The sequence below is a fragment of the Pan paniscus genome, chromosome 12 (genome assembly GCF_029289425.2).
Source record: "Pan paniscus chromosome 12, NHGRI_mPanPan1-v2.0_pri, whole genome shotgun sequence".
In the NCBI taxonomy this organism is placed as follows: domain Eukaryota; kingdom Metazoa; phylum Chordata; class Mammalia; order Primates; family Hominidae; genus Pan; species Pan paniscus.
The window spans coordinates 25,164,519-25,183,120 of record NC_073261.2 but is presented as its reverse complement, the minus strand read 5'-3'; the positions used below and the strand labels follow the sequence as shown (position 1 = coordinate 25,183,120).

At 40.7% G+C, this 18,602-nt stretch overlaps 1 protein-coding gene and 1 long non-coding RNA gene across 3 annotated transcripts in view; one reads left to right on the top strand and one right to left on the bottom strand.

The window, feature by feature from the left end:
- The window catches only part of SLC9A4 (solute carrier family 9 member A4), a 63,112-nt gene extending 45,474 nt beyond the window's left edge, over positions 1-17,638 (top strand). Inside the window, exons 9-12 of the mRNA XM_003804450.5 lie at positions 1,330-1,426; positions 6,482-6,613; positions 7,718-7,805; positions 13,783-17,638. Coding sequence (XP_003804498.1) covers positions 1,330-1,426; positions 6,482-6,613; positions 7,718-7,805; positions 13,783-14,141 — 676 coding nt within the window. The 3' untranslated portion in view covers positions 14,142-17,638. The remainder of the gene's footprint in view (positions 1-1,329; positions 1,427-6,481; positions 6,614-7,717; positions 7,806-13,782) is intronic.
- On the bottom strand, positions 1,101-6,553 carry LOC117979252 (uncharacterized). Of its 2 annotated transcripts, none has more exons than XR_004670017.2 (5): positions 6,382-6,553; positions 3,516-3,553; positions 3,028-3,132; positions 1,653-1,798; positions 1,101-1,565 (listed from the first exon to the last, which is right to left on the bottom strand). It is a non-coding gene; the product is annotated as an uncharacterized LOC117979252 (long non-coding RNA). The 2 variants fall into 2 exon arrangements; XR_010109193.1 differs by having other exon boundaries at positions 1,101-1,562.
- Positions 17,639-18,602: the final 964 nt, after the last annotated feature.

Below are 18,602 nucleotides of genomic sequence, written 5' to 3'. Positions count from 1 at the left end.
GCTTTACGATATGGAAACTGATTTCGATCAGTTTATAGAGAGGACATTAGTCAGTCGACAGATAGCATTGCTAAACAAAATCCAGGCTTGCTGTGATATTCAGTATCCAAGTCCTTTAATATCTTTTATCAAATGTACATTACTTTTAAAATGTCTTCACTATTTATGGCTGTATTGCTACTAATGTTTTGAAAAATACTTAAAAAGTGGCCTGTATTAAAACTAATAAATACTCATGTCTGTGGCCAATTATCTTAAGAGCATATGCAAGCAGATATCAAAGGCTTCAGTGCCCTTATGCGTTCAAAATTCAAAAGAGCTGAGGCTAGAAACAAACAAACAAACAAACAAACCCATTAAGGTTTATATCAAGATGTTAAGGAAGGTGATAGTATTATAAAGGGAGTTAATTATTTTTAGTTCTCTCCTTTTTGTTCTTATGTTCCACATGGAATATATATTATTCATGTAATACAAAGTTTTTTAAAATTACTGCCACTAGATTGTAATCAAATACATTTGTCACATGATAATTCTTCCCCCAGCAATATCAGGACTTTATAATCCCCAGAGGACAATTGTGCATTGACTGCTAACCTGGGCACAGGCATAACCCATTTTTTAATCCCTTCCAGAGGTGGGAAGGGGTCACAGTGTATAATATCTTAGAGCTGGGCTGGCTCTCATGCTATAAATGGCCTAATTGCCCTTGTAAAATGTGATTCTGGTTTCTTCAATTATTTCTTAACCAAAGATAAAATCCCTACAGGTACAATTCCAATATAAATGTACTCATGAAACTAATATTCTATTAGATAAATGCTAATCAAAATGTGGTGTGTAGATGGTATTAATCTGTGAATTGCTTGTCACCTGTCCTCAATGAGATAGGTAAGTACAAAACTAGCAAAGAGTTTGTCTTGGAATTAATCATTTTTTTTTCTGTTGCATTTAACGGTAAAATATTTGGATTGCATGGTATGGTATCATTTTCTAACAATTGATTTTTATTGTGTTGTACAAACATTTCAGTCTATAACAGATTTGGAGGAAAAAAATAACTTGTTACCACTTTAGACCTTTTTAAAAAAATGGGTTGGAATAATTACCATATATAAGCTATAGCCAAGGGAACAGTATTTTCAAAACCTGAAGTCAGGACATATGTTCTGACATCAAATCAACTTACTAGAACAATAGGAAAAATTATATGTAGGATTCTGGAACTTAGGATTCCCCTCAGTACAGAGGAAGGCCCACTGATAGTTTTGTGGCACCTCTTGCCAAATGAAAGAATAATGTTTGTCTCTTCTCCAATAATGATTCCAGGGCCCAGAGGATACAAGGAATCAAAAGACTTTCCCCTGAAGATGTGGAGTCCATAAGGGACATTCTGACATCCAACATGTACCAAGTTCGGCAAAGGGTGTGTATGAGCCACCTGTGTTGTCCCCATTGTCTGTCCTTGAAAACAGTCTCTGAAGGGGGAGTCTGTTGATGTTCAAGTCTCCTGATGTTCACGTCACCCTCTGCAAGGTGGTCACTTGCTGAATATTTTCTCTCTGCTTAGTTTGGAGAATAGAAAGTTAATTGCCATGTTTCTGCTGCAAAATTGGCACCTGTGACATAAAAAGAAATGCAAATCTAGTTACCGTCTCTAGGGGGCAGGCTGCCCTAGCCCTGCAGCCTGGTGCTTTCCAGAACAAGCAGGTCTCTGCAGAGAAGCACATCCACCACACCACAGAACAAAGATGGCACCAGGATGCTGATCACAGTGCAGTTGTCCCAACTGTATTGACTATAGTAAAGATGAGAAAGTTGAGATAGTTTAGGTTACAATATTGAAACTATAATTTATAATGAATAAATGCCTGAATAAAAGGAGACATCTTATTTCTCAATTTTGGAACTAGGTATGAAATCTCTACTAGTCCTTGGGACCTGGTCCAAAGTGCATACTAAGAAGATTTCTGAGGACACTGGATGAATCTTTCTGAAACTTTGACTTAGTTAAATAATATTCCATCTAATTAGTCATCTAACGAAGTCATATAATGAGAAGTTTTTTCAAGTTTGAGGATTTGATCATCCATTTTAATCCTAATACTTGGGTGTGATTGGAAATGAATTCATTTTGAGGGCCTTTGGTTTTGTGACTGTGTCGTTGATCATAGTCTTAATGAAACTAAAACAAAACCACCTAGGCAAAGCTCCCCGTTTTCAAAGAGAAGATGCTGAGGTCAGTGGAGTTGGTTATCTGACTTGTTCAAGGTTACAAAACAAATCCAGGTTAAGAACACAGGTTTTCTACCCACCCACCCAGTGCTCTTTTCATGACTCTGGACTTATATAATCCAATGAAAGTGATTGTTTTCTGGTCTCCTGTTTCAACTCAAAGGTCAATGATTAAGAGGAATGTGTCAGTGAAAGGCTCTGCACCAGCTGGAGGAATACAGGTCAGCACTAATGGTAGTGTGCTTAGAGTAAATTCCATGGCTTTCAAATCATTCCAAGTGAAACTGTTTCAGTAAGACTATCACATCCTGCCTTAGATAAATAATAGATAACAACTTCCTGGCTTGAAAAATGTGGCTAGCTTAGTGAGAGCCAGAACCCATAGGGTACCTGGTACTCAGCCTTTTCCCTATGTGGATGAAGGCCAAGTTTAGGGAAAGGTCTAGAAACGGAGATGGAGATCCTAGGACTCTAATCCAGTCTCAAATAAGGTCAACTGCTCATCCTTTCTTTTCTTCCTTGGATGCAGTTTCCAAGATAGCATCCTTTGGTCTTTTTTAATAAGTATCCTACTCATTCTGCTTTCCAGTGTTCTACTTTCTAAGCCATACAGCACCTCCCTTCCTCATTGCCCTCGAATTAAAGCACAAAGGCCTCTTTCCATTTAATAAGTTTATTGCTGATGACCTTGGGAGCCAAATGGGGAGAACACAATTGATAAACAGAGGGCAGTTACAAGCCTATGAGGTGGCTTTTTGACTCTGCTTTGCTTACTCCGTAAGTCAAACTCACCAGTCCTACCCCTTCCCGTCTTCCTTTCCTTACTCAGCTTTACAAAGGTCATAAGAATTCTCTCTTCCACCATGGTCCTCTTGATCTCTTGAAGGAAAAGTCTACCTGAAAATGCAACTCAGGACAATTATACATTTACTCTGTTTCTAGCAGACAATCTACATTTTTGAGGAATGTCACAAAGGGTGTACATTAGCCATCCTGCACTCTCTAGTCTGGGTGATAGATGCAGGCCTGGTAGCCAGGGCGTTTCTCATTGTTCACATCTTGAAAGAGGCCATCTTGGGCATCGGGATTTACCTCAGAGCAGGACCAGGATGAATGCAGAGTTTGACTCTGGGCGACCCTAATGCACAGTTGATCCGAAACTGAGCTGGCCCTGCTGGGTCTGTTGCTCCTAGGAGTACTCCAGCCAATTCTATTTGAAGTCCTTCGACTCAGTACACCCAGGACAGAATCTTCATGGGTGGAAAACTTAAGGGACTCACCTCTGGAGGTTCCCGGTAGGACAACCACAGAAGAAGCTCTGTGAAACACAGTGGGGGTGGAGATTGAGAAACACTGTTACTAATCTTACAAGAGAAGAAACTGGCTTCAGCCCAGACCTCCAGGATGGGTCACAGATTGATGGGTGATTCCCTAGTAGCCTGGATAATCAGATCACTCTCAGAATTTCTACATACTTTCAAAGGAAAAGAGCAATTTCAGTTTCCTTTAGCAAATAGTTAATACACATCTAGAATGCGCCGGGCATCAGGAACACTGCACTGAAAAAGACAAAGTTCATTCTCCTTTAAGGCTCAAGGTCCAGTGGGAAATGCAAGCTCCACTATAACACAGAAATGGAGGGAGAGGAGCGAAGACACTTGCATGGACATTATATGCATAGAGCCTTCTATGCTCCCTGCAGATAGGCAAAATAGAGAAGCATGTGGGTCACGGGAGGTTATGGGAGGTGAAATGGAAGCCAAATGTCCAAGTGTTCCTTATAAAGTGCAGCCTCCTCCCAAGTCTAGGTGTAGGAAATCCTACTAGCAATACATTGTATGTATACAAACATGCACACACACACACACACACACTGAATTCAGTTTTGCATGATTTTAAAACTGATAAACAATTGTAAAAGTTTGTCTCTATATTCCTAATTCTTGTGTTATTTTTCACGACAGTGTCATGTTACCATTTTTTAATATTTCAATGTATAAAATGCACATAGGTTGAGGTGTATCATTACTAATGATAGACAAGAATTCATATTTCAAAATGTCTTCAAAATTCAACTTTTTGGGGCAAATTCTTGTCAGATATGTTAATTTGCCAAAAGTGGATGATAAAGAGCTTCCATTGGGAGAAGGAGAAAGTTGGATTTACCCTTCCCTCACTGTTCCCTTGGCCTTCAGTTTATGCCTTCTTTTCTTTTCCCTTGGAGACAGTTGTCACTCTCACTCTGTCACCCAGGCTACAGTGCGGTGGCATGATCATGGCTCACTGGGGCTTTGACCTCCTAGACTCAAGCGACTCTCCCACCTCAGCTTCCTGAGAAGCTAGGACCGCAGGTTCACACCACCACACCCAGCATTTTTTTTTTTTTTGTATTTTTTGTAGAGATAGGGTTTAGTCATATTACTCAGGTTGGTCTCAAACTCCTGGGCTCAGTGATCCACTTGTCTTGGCATCCTGAAGTGCTAGGATTACCAGCGTGAGCCACCTTGGCAGTCCAGTTTACGCCTTCTTTACGACCCTATTTTTGTACAATTATCTATTTTGTGAGGGTTACTTTAGTTAATAGCTAATGGAAACCACAAATCTACTTAACTGGATGCACATATACTGAAACACAACAATGAACTGCAAGCCGGTGAAACCGATGAGGATGCCATTGTCAATCCCTTGTTGATTTGACCGTCTCCTGTATGGACTGAGTGAGGGCCCGTTATAAATTCATACATTAAGTGCTAATAGAGCTTAATCTGTTTTGTATTTGTTTGGATAAAAATCAATAGAAATAGAAGTATCACTATTTTCTTTCTCACCCTGTGGGGCATCTTGTGGCACTTTTTGGAGTGTGTGCACCCTCCTAAAAAGCACATGACCTGGAAAATGGAGCCTCTACTCCTTGGCAGGCTGCCTGTGGCCTGGCCGCAGCCCCTCCATGCCCCTCCAGTCTCACCTCTCACACACTTTGAATGAAGCACCCCATTCTTTTATGGTAACAGACTCATTCCTGGCTCTTTTCCAGCACATCCTCTGACTGTTCTCTCACCTCCAAGGTGGTTACCAGCTGATGTCTTAGCTCATGTGTTTTCTCTTCCTGGAATTTATTCCCAGGATAACACTCATTCATCTTTCAGGACTTACCTCAGTACACTGCACCTTTCCCATCCAAGACTGGATGAAGTGCCTTTTGCCTGTACTCTATGACCCCCGATGATCCCAGAATCTTATCACTTAGCTGCACGCATAGCATCTTATCCCTATTGATTTGACTTCTCCAGGAAACTGTAAGCCTTTTGAAGACTGTAATTCTAATTTACTCACTTATGTAATCCGTGCCTTCTACAGCACCTGGCACATAGAACATTTTCTCTATTGAACTGAAACTGACTATCCCTATCACAGCATCTGTCACTTGGGAGGGAGAGCCCCTGCTGTCCCAATCCTATCATCCTCCAGGACTTTGTGGTTTATCAGTGCATACAGTGTGTCACCTACTGACCCCTGGCAAAATGAGCATTTGCTGGTGGACCTTTAGTGAGCACCAAGAGGGAGAAGAAATTTCAGTTAAGCATTTTGCAAACATCTGTCTGAGGACTGACTAATGTTGGCCTAGGGTCCATGACAAGTTTCCACTGGTCTGGGGTAAAGGACAAGGAAGACATTCTCATAAAGCTAAATTGATTCAGTTTGAAGGACTGTTTTTTTTAAATCTCAAATTATGTTCTTCCTGTGACTTTGGTTAAGAGACTTTCTTCCTGAATTGATGATAATGGTGATAGGAATTGTGTGTGTGTGTGTGTGTGCTTGCGTGTGTAGGTATCCTTAATTGGCAAAATTAAAAAACAACAGCCTTATGGAAATTCCCAAAGTAGTTTAGATATTTTCCTTTCTTATTAAATTCACTGGCCTGGCATCAAAAACATGACCTGGAAAGGAAAGTGTATGTAATGGGCAGGCCAAGTCTGTGGGTAACTAAGAGAAAGACCTCTGTAAGGGTTAGAGCAGAAGGCAGAGGCTCTAGCCACAGCTCCGCCCTGAAAGCAGTGACCTGGGGTCATAGACTTTTCTTCTTGGGGCTGAGGCTTGTTCATTCGTAATCAAGGCAAATGCTTAGCTGACCTCCAAGGCGCTCACCTGTTCTCCTGGTCTTAGGTTCCTGATGTTTCCATGGCTTCCTTGGCTGAAAGTTGTATGGAGGAGTCCTTAGGTATTTGACATTCCATTTTCTCTGCAGACCCTGTCGTACAACAAATACAACCTCAAACCCCAAACAAGTGAAAAGCAGGCTAAAGAGATTCTGATCCGCCGCCAGAACACCTTAAGGGAGAGCATGAGGAAAGGCCACAGCCTGCCCTGGGGAAAGCCGGTACATTGGGGCTGGGGACTGGGACATTCCTTCAGTCTGCAAGTGTTTGTCATCTGCTGAGCCTGTTCCTGTACAGGATCTCACATGCATGACCATCGATGCTTAAACAAACAAAACCCCACCTTGTTACCTGAGAGATACTAAAGCAAGAGTGCAGGACACCAGAGCAACCTTTTTCTCTGGGTTCAGGGCCCCAAGGCATCTGCCCATAGGGTGCTTCCCTCCACAGTGGGTCAGGGACTGCCACACACTTGATGTGCTATGAGTCCAGACCCAGACCTTATGGTGACCAGGTACTGACCATGCCCTTCAGTCCTCGTGGTCAGTACCTGGTCACCATGGGGTCTGGGTCTGGACCAGACCCTCTGACCCCAGGATGCTTACTTCTCTCCCAAGAAGGTATAGGAAGGGATTGGTTGTTACCAAGACTCCTGGGCTCACCTTCACATCAGCCACTGTGTTCCTGCACTCTTCCCATTGGAGGCCATAACAAACCAGTCTTACTGGCAATTTGAATGGAGGCTGGGTGAGAAGCAGACCCTAATCTCAAACCTAACCTCAGTGGGGATACGAGAGTAACTTTGAAAGGTTGCTAATGGTCTATTTTATCATGAGAGGGGAAGGAAATACATGTTGGAGACTGGCGTGTTCTGCTTTCTCAAAACAAAAAAACTAAAAGCCAGTAATCCAAACAAGATGCCACAGAACAGGTCTGTGTTCTTCCCCTTATTTTATTATATTAGTTTTGAGACAGAGTCTCGCTCTGTCACCCAGACTGGAGTGCAGTGAGTGGTGTGATCTCAGCTCACTGAAACCTCTGTCTCCCAGGTTCATGCGATTCTCCTGCCTCAGCCTCCTGAGTAGCTGGGATTACAGGCGCCTGTCTCCACGCCCTGCTAATTTTTGTATTTTTAGTAGAGACGGGGTTTCACCATGTTGGCCAGTCTGGTCTTGAACCCCTGACCTCAGGTGATCCGCCCTCTTCTGCCTCCCAAAGTTCTGGGATTACAGGCGTGAGCCACAGTGTCTGGCCCTTTATTTGCCATGTGAAGCTCTTAATTGAGACAGCTTATTCTGCTTTTTCTTTCTACTTGCTACCCACAGGCTGGCACCAAGAATATCCGCTACCTCTCCTTCCCCTACAGGAATCCTCAGTCTGCCGGAAGAGACACAAGGGCTGCTGGGTTCTCAGGTAAGCTGCCCACCTGGCTGCTCTGCTGCTTTTCTGCAGAGTCAGGTGGTAAATATCTGGGGGTGTGGGCCAAGAGGCAACATTAAGAACATTATGTAGGTTACTTACATGATAAGAAAAAGAAGAAAACAACTTCTTTTATAGTTGAAACTCGGAACTTTGTTTATGAACACTGAAATTTGAATTTCATATAAGTTTTACTTTTCATGAAATATTATCTTCTTTTAATATTTTTCAGTCCCTTAAAAATATACTAACCATTTGTAGCTGACAGGCCATACACAAAGAGGAAGTAGGCCAGATAGAGACCAAGGGTCATAATTTGATCTCATCTTGAAGAAATGTGAGGAGTGTTTCATTGAAGTTCTAATATTCACCCACTATTTAAATATGAGCAGAGTTCTCCAAAGCTGGTTTAATTTCACTAAAATGATTTCACCAGATTTACTGATTAAATGTTTTCCATTTAATATTTAATTATTAGTGGAATTCTTAGAATTATTGAAACTTTATTATTCTAATAAAAGCAGTTACTATTTTTATATGTGTATAAAATGATTTGCTATTAGCAAAAGGTGACATAATATATGTAATATGCCGTGTTATCTATTTTTATTTTCCTAATTTTTAAGTGTTAAAATCATGTTGGAAATTCACGTAAACTAAACATAAAGGATTTTAGTATTTAATCTTTAAGGAGTATATGTAATTACCTCAAAATGAAACTTTTTTTCTGATTTAAAAACATACTTGATACAAAATCAAAATCATTCAGTAGAGAAAAGCATAAAAAAGAAAGTTAAAAGCATTTGCAACCCTAATGCCAAGGTATGATCACCATAGAATATTTTGGTGAGCACCCTTCTAGAATTCTTCCTATACCTGCCTGATACCACACTACCCATACTGACACCTCCCTCCACAAAAAAATCACAAAAACATTGCATCATGTTACACATAAAAGCAAAGTATAGTCATTGTTTTGCAATCTTTATAAATTGCCTAGTTCACTGAACAAATGTTGTACCTAGGTTTCCATGTCAATAGATGTGGATCTAATACTCATTTTTAATGAGTTAATAGTAATTATATGCATGTACCAAAGCTTATTAAGCTAATTCCTAATTAATAAATACTTAAGGTATTATCAACTTTTAATAAATATAAACAATGACACATATTAAGGACTCTGGACCACTTGTGATTGGTATTTTCACAAATAAGCAATTATTCCCTTAGTATATTTTCCTAGAAGTAAAATTTTGAGGTCAAATTCATATAGATTTAAATTTTTACATATATTGTCAAAACACCATCACAAAAGATTATATCACTAATTTGCCCTCACAACAACTGTCTGTAAGAATGATCTTTTCCTAATACCACTGGGATGTTGTCAAACTTTTGAGTAATCTGTGATATCGTAGCATAAAATTTATATGCCAGATTTAATTTTCATATGAATCTCTTTGATTTTTAGTGAAGTTGAACATCTTTCACATTTTGGAAACAATGATATTTCTTGGGGTGAAGTTTTCTGTTCCTGCCTTTGCTCGTTTTTTGTTTTGTTTTTTTCTATTTGGTTGTTGATTTTCTTGAGATGAATTTGAAGAGCCCTATATAACAAGGATATCATCCATTTTCTCTCCTATATGTTGCCAATGATTTTTTTATTTTTTTGAGATGAGTCTCTCTCTGTCACCCCGGCTGGAATGCAGTGGAGCGATCTCGGCTCACTGTAACCTCTGCCCCTTGAGTTCAAGCGATTCTCCTGGCTCAGCCTCCCGAGTAGCTGGAATTACAGGCATGTGCCACCACACCCGGCCAATTTTTGTATTTTCAGTGGAGATGGGGTTTCACCATGTTGGCCAGGCTAGTCTTGAACTCCTGACCTCAGGTGATCCCCCTGCCTCAGCCTCCCAAAGTGCTGGGATTACAGGAGTGAGCCACCGAGTCTGGCCGATAGTTTAATTTTTTTAAACGATCTTCCTGGTACAAATAACCTGGCACTATTTTTGTTATTTGAGTGAGAAAACAAGAAAGTGTCACAGTTCTTTCTTTTTTTTTTAATTTAAATTTTTTTAGAAAAAAAACTTAAAAAGGGACAGGGTCTCCCTATGTTGCCCAGGCTGATCTCTAACTCCCTGGCACAAGGGATCCTCCTGCCTCGCCTCCTAACATGCTAGGATTATAGGTGTGAGCCACCATGCCTGGACGACAGTTATTTCTTAAGAGATGAGCATCAATACTGCATGCCTATGGTAGCAGGAGATGACCACGGAGCAGATTCATTTGAACAAATCTTAAATAAGGATTATAAACAAAATACAGCAAAACACTAAAAGTACAATACACCTTGCAAAGTGGGGTTTATTCCAGAATTTGAGAGTTGTTTAACATTTGGAAACATGCATACATTATTCACTAGACTAATAAATAGGTCACAGGATCCTAGCCTTTTAATGGATGTCCTCACTAAAGGATACTCAGTCACACTTTCAGTCAAAGCCATAAAATGCCAGGAAAAAATAGACAGGATATATATGAAGGAAAAATAAAATTCTACTTCTCCACACTGTCATTTCCGGTCTATAAAGAGGATGATGATATTGGTTCCCTCCATATGCAATTGTATTGTCCTGATGTGAAGCCAGTCTCATACATGCAGGATACACATATGAACAGGTACATAAAGCTGCTAGAGCAGAGTCTGGAACCAAGTAGATGTGCAAGAAATATTAGTCATTATTACTATTACTACTTAGGGACTTAAAGAAGCCTTGACATGGGTAAATACAGATGTTCTTGGAAAGAAAGACAACGCTTCACTATGTCAGTTCTACATGAATTACTTCAGACTTGGAATGAACTGTTAGTCCCAATGATTTCTTTTCTTTCAAATATACTCTACTGGTTCTAAGTTTCATCCAGGTGAACAAAGACAGTGGTTAAACTAGAAATCTGAGGGAAAAGTAATGAAATAGCACTTATGTTAGCAGTTTTCTTTAATAAGTTTTAAAGACAGGAAATCAGTGCTCTGCAATATGTTATGGGTCATATGTCTGCAGGATTTTATATACTTGCTCTTATTTGTCATGGAAACTTATGCCTATTTATGCAGACTCATTTCTGGCTTGCTTGGAATTAACTCTACTGTGAATAATTTGTCATTTCTGTGGTTATGATTTATGAAAAATAATAAACCATGATACATTTAAAAAGGATTATAATAGTGATCAGGATAAGGCTGAGATAGTCCTCAATGTGTAACCAAGCACAGTTGATCATTGGAATCCTTCTCTCCAAACCCAAAGTCTTTCTGCACCAGGAGAATGGCTGGAGAGGATCTAGGGGAGACAGTGGAGAGTCATGTTCTGCAGGCAAGCAGTCCCTGGCTAACCCACCTGAAACTTGGAGAATGCTTCCCGTCCTAGCTCTCCCCTTGCCCTCCAGGATCAGGACTTTTCTTGTTCTGGATGTCTTGGAGCTCCATGCTGGTTTGGGGGACTTCACATGCTTTTCCAGGGCTCTTTTGCCTTTAGGGCTCACTTGGTGTTATAAGTGGAGAGGTCTTGACTGGAAACCTCTTATATGACCTGAGGCTGCTTAGAATCCATGTGCATCAAGGCAGATGAAAAAGCTCTGGAGATGAATGGTGGCAATGGTAACACGACAATGTGAATGCACTTCATGCAATGAACTGTACACTTATTTATAGTTAGATGAAAAAAATGGTTAAAATGGTCAATTTTATGTTACGTATATTTTACCACAAGTTTAAAAAATGTGGAGGTGGGGAGTGTTGCACTCCAAGTCTGGGTGTCTGAACAGTGTATCCTGCATCAGGTAGTTCATCCTCTCTGTGTTGGGGCCCGCCCTGCGCTGAGCAGAAGCACCTTCCTTATTTCTCCTTTCATGCCAGGGTGCCCATGTCCAGAAGTTAAGGCTTTTGGTCAGGTGGGAGGTAAAAGAACAGATACTCAGATTTTGTTGCCAAAGTATCCACTGCTCTGCCTGGAACTGCACTACCTGGGTGCCCATGTGGAGGAGAGTTATGCGAAAAGGACAAAACACAGTCCTCACTCTTCCTTTTTCTGCCTTCTGCTTTCCAGCCAACTTATTCCTTCAATTTTGGGCAGCTCTAAGCCGAGTGAAACTTTGCAAGTCACATACCCATGCCTCTTCCTAGAGCTTGGAGTCCACTGTAAAATAACCCAGAGGGTGATCAGGAAACCAAAACAGTGACCAGGGTCTGTCCACTGATGGAGCACTCAACAGGAAAGGTTGGAGTGAAAGAACAGGGTTTGGGGCAAGAAGCCTCCAGGCCATTGTTTCCTTAGCTAGTGCTTCAAGCACCAAGGATCCAGAGGGACTGGTCCCAGGCCTTGTTGTAGAGCACATGTTAAAGGAGAGTCAGGGAAAAAAAATGGACAGATATATAGATATATTAATTAATGTTTTCTTTATTGAAAGAAGTTGGTCTCCTTTGGCCAATTTCCAATTTAGCTTCTTAGTATAATTTGGTCACATTTTAGAAAAACATTATTGAACAGGATATTTTAAGATTTTCAGGTGTCCCACATTCTAAATACATTTTTTCAAGTGTAAATCTTTGGGCATATTCATTCTAGATATGGAGTTTTTGTTTTTTTTTTAGGAGGGAGAATGAGAGAAAGAACATGGCTTTCAGATTTAAATATAAAATACCTAAATTCTTTTTTTTTATTATTTTTTTGAGATGGAGTCTTTCTCTGTTGCCCAATCTGGAGTGCAGTGGCGTGATCTCGGCTCACTGCAAGCTCTGCCTCCCAGGTTCACGCCATTCTCCTGCCCCAGCCTCCCGAGTAGCTGGGACTACAGGTGCCCGCCACCACGCCTGGCTAATTTTTTCTAGAAAATACCTAAATTCTTAGGAGAATTTTTAAAGGGAAAATATAAGGCTAAGACTTTGAAGAAGTGAGAGTAAATGATATATGTGAGAAATATTCCTTTGAAGATGTGTGCACATTGAAGTGGGGATAAGGTAATGTCCTAGGCATCGGTTAGGGGTCTGGAAGGAATCCAAGAGGGGACATTGCATAGACAGTTGCTGGCTCCCCTCTCATGAGGTAGCCTTCCCTCTTACACGTGGATACACCAAGGAGACAGCAAGGAGACCTGATGGTAAGAAGTGGATTTGAAGCTGGGTAGGCTCTGCTCAAACTCTGGTCCCATATTCACCAGCTTATGATATTGAGCATTGCTTAACTTCGTGAAACCTCAGCCACTTTACCTGTGAGATTCATAACTTTACTCACCCGAAAGGGCCGCTATGAGGATTCAATGGCATGATATATTTAAAAGGATTAGCACAGTGACAGGCATATAGTAAATTATCAGGAAAGGGAAGTTCCCATCAAGTGCCTGTCACAGTCTGTCACCTGCTTAGTCCTCTGAAAGGAGAGCATCCGGTCACGCCCTGGTCTCTGCTGTGGCTCCCTTCTATCCCCCTTTCTCCAGGATTGACTTTTTCTATATCAAAGATTGGAACTCAAATGTAATGCTTTCTGGTAACCACTGATTAAAAAGCAAACCAAGATAAAAGCAACCACTTTCAGATGGCTGCACCACATAACCTGTGTGTAGCATTGGCTTTGGACAAGACCAAGCATCTTTGTGTCCCATGGTTTATGTCTATGGCCAACTGATCTGATTCTGTAAAAAGACACTACCTTACTTACCTGGGGAGACTGGATTGATACACCATTTTGCATGCATTTCTATTTATTTATGACACTGCCCTTATAGCTTCTGTCCTCCCATCTGCTTGGGGCAGTGTCCTCGAGAAGGAAAAATTGTGCTGATAAGAAAGTTGAGTGTAGAGCTGAAACCTCAGGAAGAGCTTTGCTTCACTCTGAGTTCCTGCCATGTGGATATTAAGTCTTAACTCTGATCTTAAGTCTTGTTCTTTCCCCTTCTTGCCATGATGTTTTCCTAGATGATGACAGCAGTGATCCAGGATCCCCATCCATCACGTTCAGCACATGCTCTCGGATAGGGTCACTTCAGAAGCAAGAGGCACAAGAAATAATACCGATGAAGAGCCTACACAGAGGAAGGAAGGCATTCAGCTTTGGTTATCAAAGAAACACAAGCCAAGAAGAGTACTTGGGTGGAGTAAGGAGGGTGGCCTTAAGACCCAAACCTCTGTTTCATGCAGTGGATGAGGAGGGTGAGTCTGGAGGGGAGAGTGAGGGCAAGGCCTCTTTGGTTGAGGTTCGGTCGAGGTGGACAGCTGACCATGGACACGGCAGGGACCATCACAGGTCCCATAGTCCTTTGCTCCAAAAAAAATAGTGTTATTGTCCACAAGATTGTTTTGGTGTTTCTCAAGAGTCTGTCTTCCTATAACTGTGAAAGGAGGATTTCTGGAATTCAGAAGAGAGCTATTGAGTTTGCTGTGTTGAAGCTATTAAATATGGATCTATAAGCAGCAGGAAGATTTTTTCCAAGGACTGGGAGCAAACTTGCAGGCTCTGCCATGTACTTATTGTGGGGTACCTTTAGATGAATTCCCTGTGAGTGAGAGAAGTTGATCACCCCAGGAATTAGTCACTAAGAATTCCTAAGAACTTTCTATCAAAAGCATTGGATCCAAGCCATATATTGAAATACAAGTGTGATTAATCAGTAATTCACATTGCTGATATGCATATGCAACTTATAATCAAATAGAACTAGAAGAGACTTTGAAGTCACCTGACTCAGCCCCTTGTGTTTACAGACAAGGACATGTAGTCCAAGGTTGCATGGTGAGTTCACATTCGGATTTTCCTCCCTCCAAACTGAAACTAATTTGATTTTGATTTCATATTCAATATGCAGTAATTATGTTTTATCAGAGATAAAATTTGTTATGAATTTGCTTTATTTAATCAGTAGCAATGATAGATGTGATGCATACTATAGGATTAATCTGTGAACAATAGGTTTATGGTCTATTTCATAATTGAAATATTTATTTTAAAAATGAATATTAGAAACAAAACAGCCATAAACAGAGTTTAATAGCAATGATGTTAACAACAAGTATTTATAAGGGGTGCATTTGTAGGGTGTGACATTTTACCCTATGGTATAAAACTATTTTTCTTTTTTTTTTATTATTATTATACTTTAAGTTTTAGGGTACTTGTGCACATTGTGCAGGTTAGTTACATATGTATACATGTGCCATGCTGGTGTGCTGCACCCACTAACTCGTCATCTAGCATTAGGTATATCTCCCAATGCTATCCCTCCCCCCTCCCCCCACCCCACAACAGTCCCAAGAGTGTGATGTTCCCCTTCCTGTGTCCATGTGATCTCATTGTTCAATTCCCACCTATGAGTGAGAATATGCAGTGTTTGGTTTTTTGTTCTTGCGATAGTTTACTGAGAATGATGATTTCCAATTTCATCCATGCCCCTACAAAGGACATGAACTCATCATTTTTTATGGCTGCATAGTATTCCATGGTGTATATGTGCCACATTTTCTTAATCCAGTCTATCGTTGTTGGACATTTGAGTTGGTTCCAAGTCTTTGCTATTGTGAATAATGCCGCAATAAACATACATGTGCATGTGTCTTTATAGCAGCATGATTTATAGTCCTTTGGGTATATACCCAGTAATGGGATGGCTGAGTCAAATGTTATTTCTAGTTCTAGATCTCTGAGGAATTGCCACACTGACTTCCACAATGGTTGAACTAGTTTACAGTCCCACCAACAGTGTAAAAGTGTTCCTATTTCTCCACATCCTCTCCAGCACCTGTTGTTTCCTGACTTTTTAATGATTGCCTAAAACCATAAAAACCCTAGAAGAAAACCTAGGCATTACCATTCAGGACATAGGCATGGGCAAGGACTTCATGTATAAAACACCAAAAGCAATGGCAACAAAAGACAAAATTGACAAATGGGATCTAATTAAACTAAAGAGCTTCTGCACAGCAAAAGAAGCTACCATCAGAGTGAACAGGCAACCTACAAAATGGGAGAAAATTTTCGCAACCTACTCATCTGACAAAGGGCTAATATCCAGAATCTACAATGAACTCAAACAAATTTACAAGAAAAAAACAAACAACCCCATCAACAAGTGGGCGAAGGACATGAACAGACACTTCTCAAAAGAAGACATTTATGCAGCCAAAAAACACATGAAAAAATGCTCATCATCACTGGCCATCAGAGAAATGCAAATCAAAACCACAATGAGATACCATCTCACACCAGTTAGAATGGCAATCATTAAAACTATTTTTCAATTTCATTTTCCATCCCCATCTCCCCGAATTTGACCTTGAATCTCAAATTCCAGCTCTTCAATTTTACTAGATCACTTTATCTTTCCTCGCTTTTTGTCTTCTCTTCCACCTTCCCTCTCTTCTTCTGGCCACCAGTAGGTTAACAAACATTTATTGGGCCAAATAACTAACCTACGATATGCAACTAACCAAATACCCTTTTGCCATCACTGGCATCTGTACCATCCTCAGCTGATTTAATCTTATATGTCATTAAAGGCCATGACCAAGGGCATCCTGCTCCCTAGACCAGCCTTTACCTTCTCCCTTGGTGCCCCCACATCCCTTCAGATATGCTATGTGCCTTATCTGTGAATTATGTCTATGCATGCACACATAGGTCTGTTCTGGTGGTCAGTGGGCTGAAGGACAGGGAGGACAGTTTGTTCATTTTAAATTTTATCCATTTATCTGTTGTGTTTTTTATCTCACCCCTTTACCTATTTTGTATTTTTTTGGCTTTTTTTCATCTTTTTCTGTTATCGGTTATCATAGTGCCTCATGCATGGTAGATTGTAAATGTTAAACTGACAGTAGCATTTTAGAGCTGTAATGGACATTAGAAAAGGTGCTGTCAGGCATTTTTATTTTGTAGATGATAAAAATGAGGTCTTGAGATGGTCTCTGATGCCAACTCAGAGTTTGTTTTTCCTTGAAGGATGCTTGCTTGTCCTCTAGTATAACCCATGGGTGCTAGTTACTGACTAAAGACATGTGTTTTCTCCTGAATGTATCTTTTTTTAATGACTTGAACTCATTTTCCTGCTGCAGTGGTAGAAATGCCATCAAAGAAGCCCATTTGTCTTTCTCCTTCTGAACCTGAAATATAAAGCTGCTTCTAAATTGTCTAAATATCTTGATTTTAATAAAAATTATGCACTATCAAATAACAGCAATCAGCCTAAAGGGATAGAAGCACACATAAAACTCAGGAATCTTTGGTTTTGTCCTCATTTTTTTTTCTTTGTTTGCTTTGTTTTGTTTTTGTTTTTGTTGTTTGTTTGTTTGTTTTATGTCACCCAGGCCGGAGTGCAGTGGCATGATCTCTGCTCACTGCAACCCCTGCCTCCCGGGTTCCAGCAATTCTCCTGCCTCAGCCTCCCTAGTAGCTGGGACTACAGGTGCATACCACCACGCCCGGCTAATTTTGGTATTTTTAGTAGAGACGGGGTTTCACCGTATTGGCCAGGCTCGTCTCCAACTCCTGACCTCAAGTGATCCGCCTACCTTGGCCTCCCAAAGTACTGGGATTAGAGGCGTGAGCCACTGCACCCAGCCAGATTTTGTTCTCTTTGTTTAAAGAAACAAGCAACCAACAACAACAGAAAAAAACTGTGCCCCATGAAAGAAAGGCAGTGGGCCATTGCCCTTGAACTATAGATGGAGATATAGCAGCGGAGAGAAGTCATCAGAATTAACCTTTCCAGTGCCATTAAGAAAATGAACTCTTGAGACCTGAAGTGTCCCCACATCCCTCACTGGACTCTATCCATACGACAACAGAAATCCATTGCAAAGGCCCCTTCCCGGAGCAGCCAGCAAGGTCTAAGAATCAGTGGACTCTATCTAAACTATCCTGTTTTACTCTGAGATGCTGGTGCCATTAAGGTGAGGCTTGGTATGACTTAGTAGAGTAGAACTTTACCTTTAAGTTGGTAGAGGTCATAACGGAGTTGTTTTCCCCAAGGGCATTTGTTCATCTAGACAGACAGACATGGCTGTTCAAGCCTGGAAAGAGGCCCTGAAGCTACTTCCTAAAACTTGTGGCAAGTTGAGGGCCCCCTTGATGCTGTGATGCTGCTGGCTCTGTCAGACATGGAGAGCGCATGGCCAAAATGGCCTCTGTATTTCATCATCCACTATTGTCTGAAAATGCAGTGTGATCTGATCTTCCCTCCATACTCTCTGGAAGGACAGTGCACTTTGGAGATCGGTTGAGTGTACAGCAGCTAGCCCAGGAATGCTCTGATTATCAATTTCACATGATGAGTTTTTCCAGGAGGCATCCAGTAGTGCAGCAGAGGGGATATTCTCCTGAGTGTCAAGGACACCTGGTGCTTCTTCCCTACTTCCCTCTGAAAGGAAATTAAATTGCATTAAGTTTCCTATTTTGAGCCTGGCTTCTGGTACACTAAGCAGTCAAACATTCTCTGCCAATGGACCCAAAGAATTTGTCCTTTTATTTTCAATCTAAAAAAAATCATGCACAACACACACAATCCTAATTTTCCTCTGAGAGTTTTTGTTTTGTTTTGTTTGTCTTTAACTTTCTAAAACCTAGTTGTATTATTAGCCTGAAGGGTCTTGGGTTTCAGTGAATTTCTGAAGTTGAGTAAAATATTTCCTTTTATTTTTCCTATATAGTAGCCTTCCACTTTAAAGATTGTCCACACATTTCTGGTGTTTGGGATATGATAAGTGTTCTTATTCATCCTCCTCAAGTCTGACATGATGCCATGGGCACC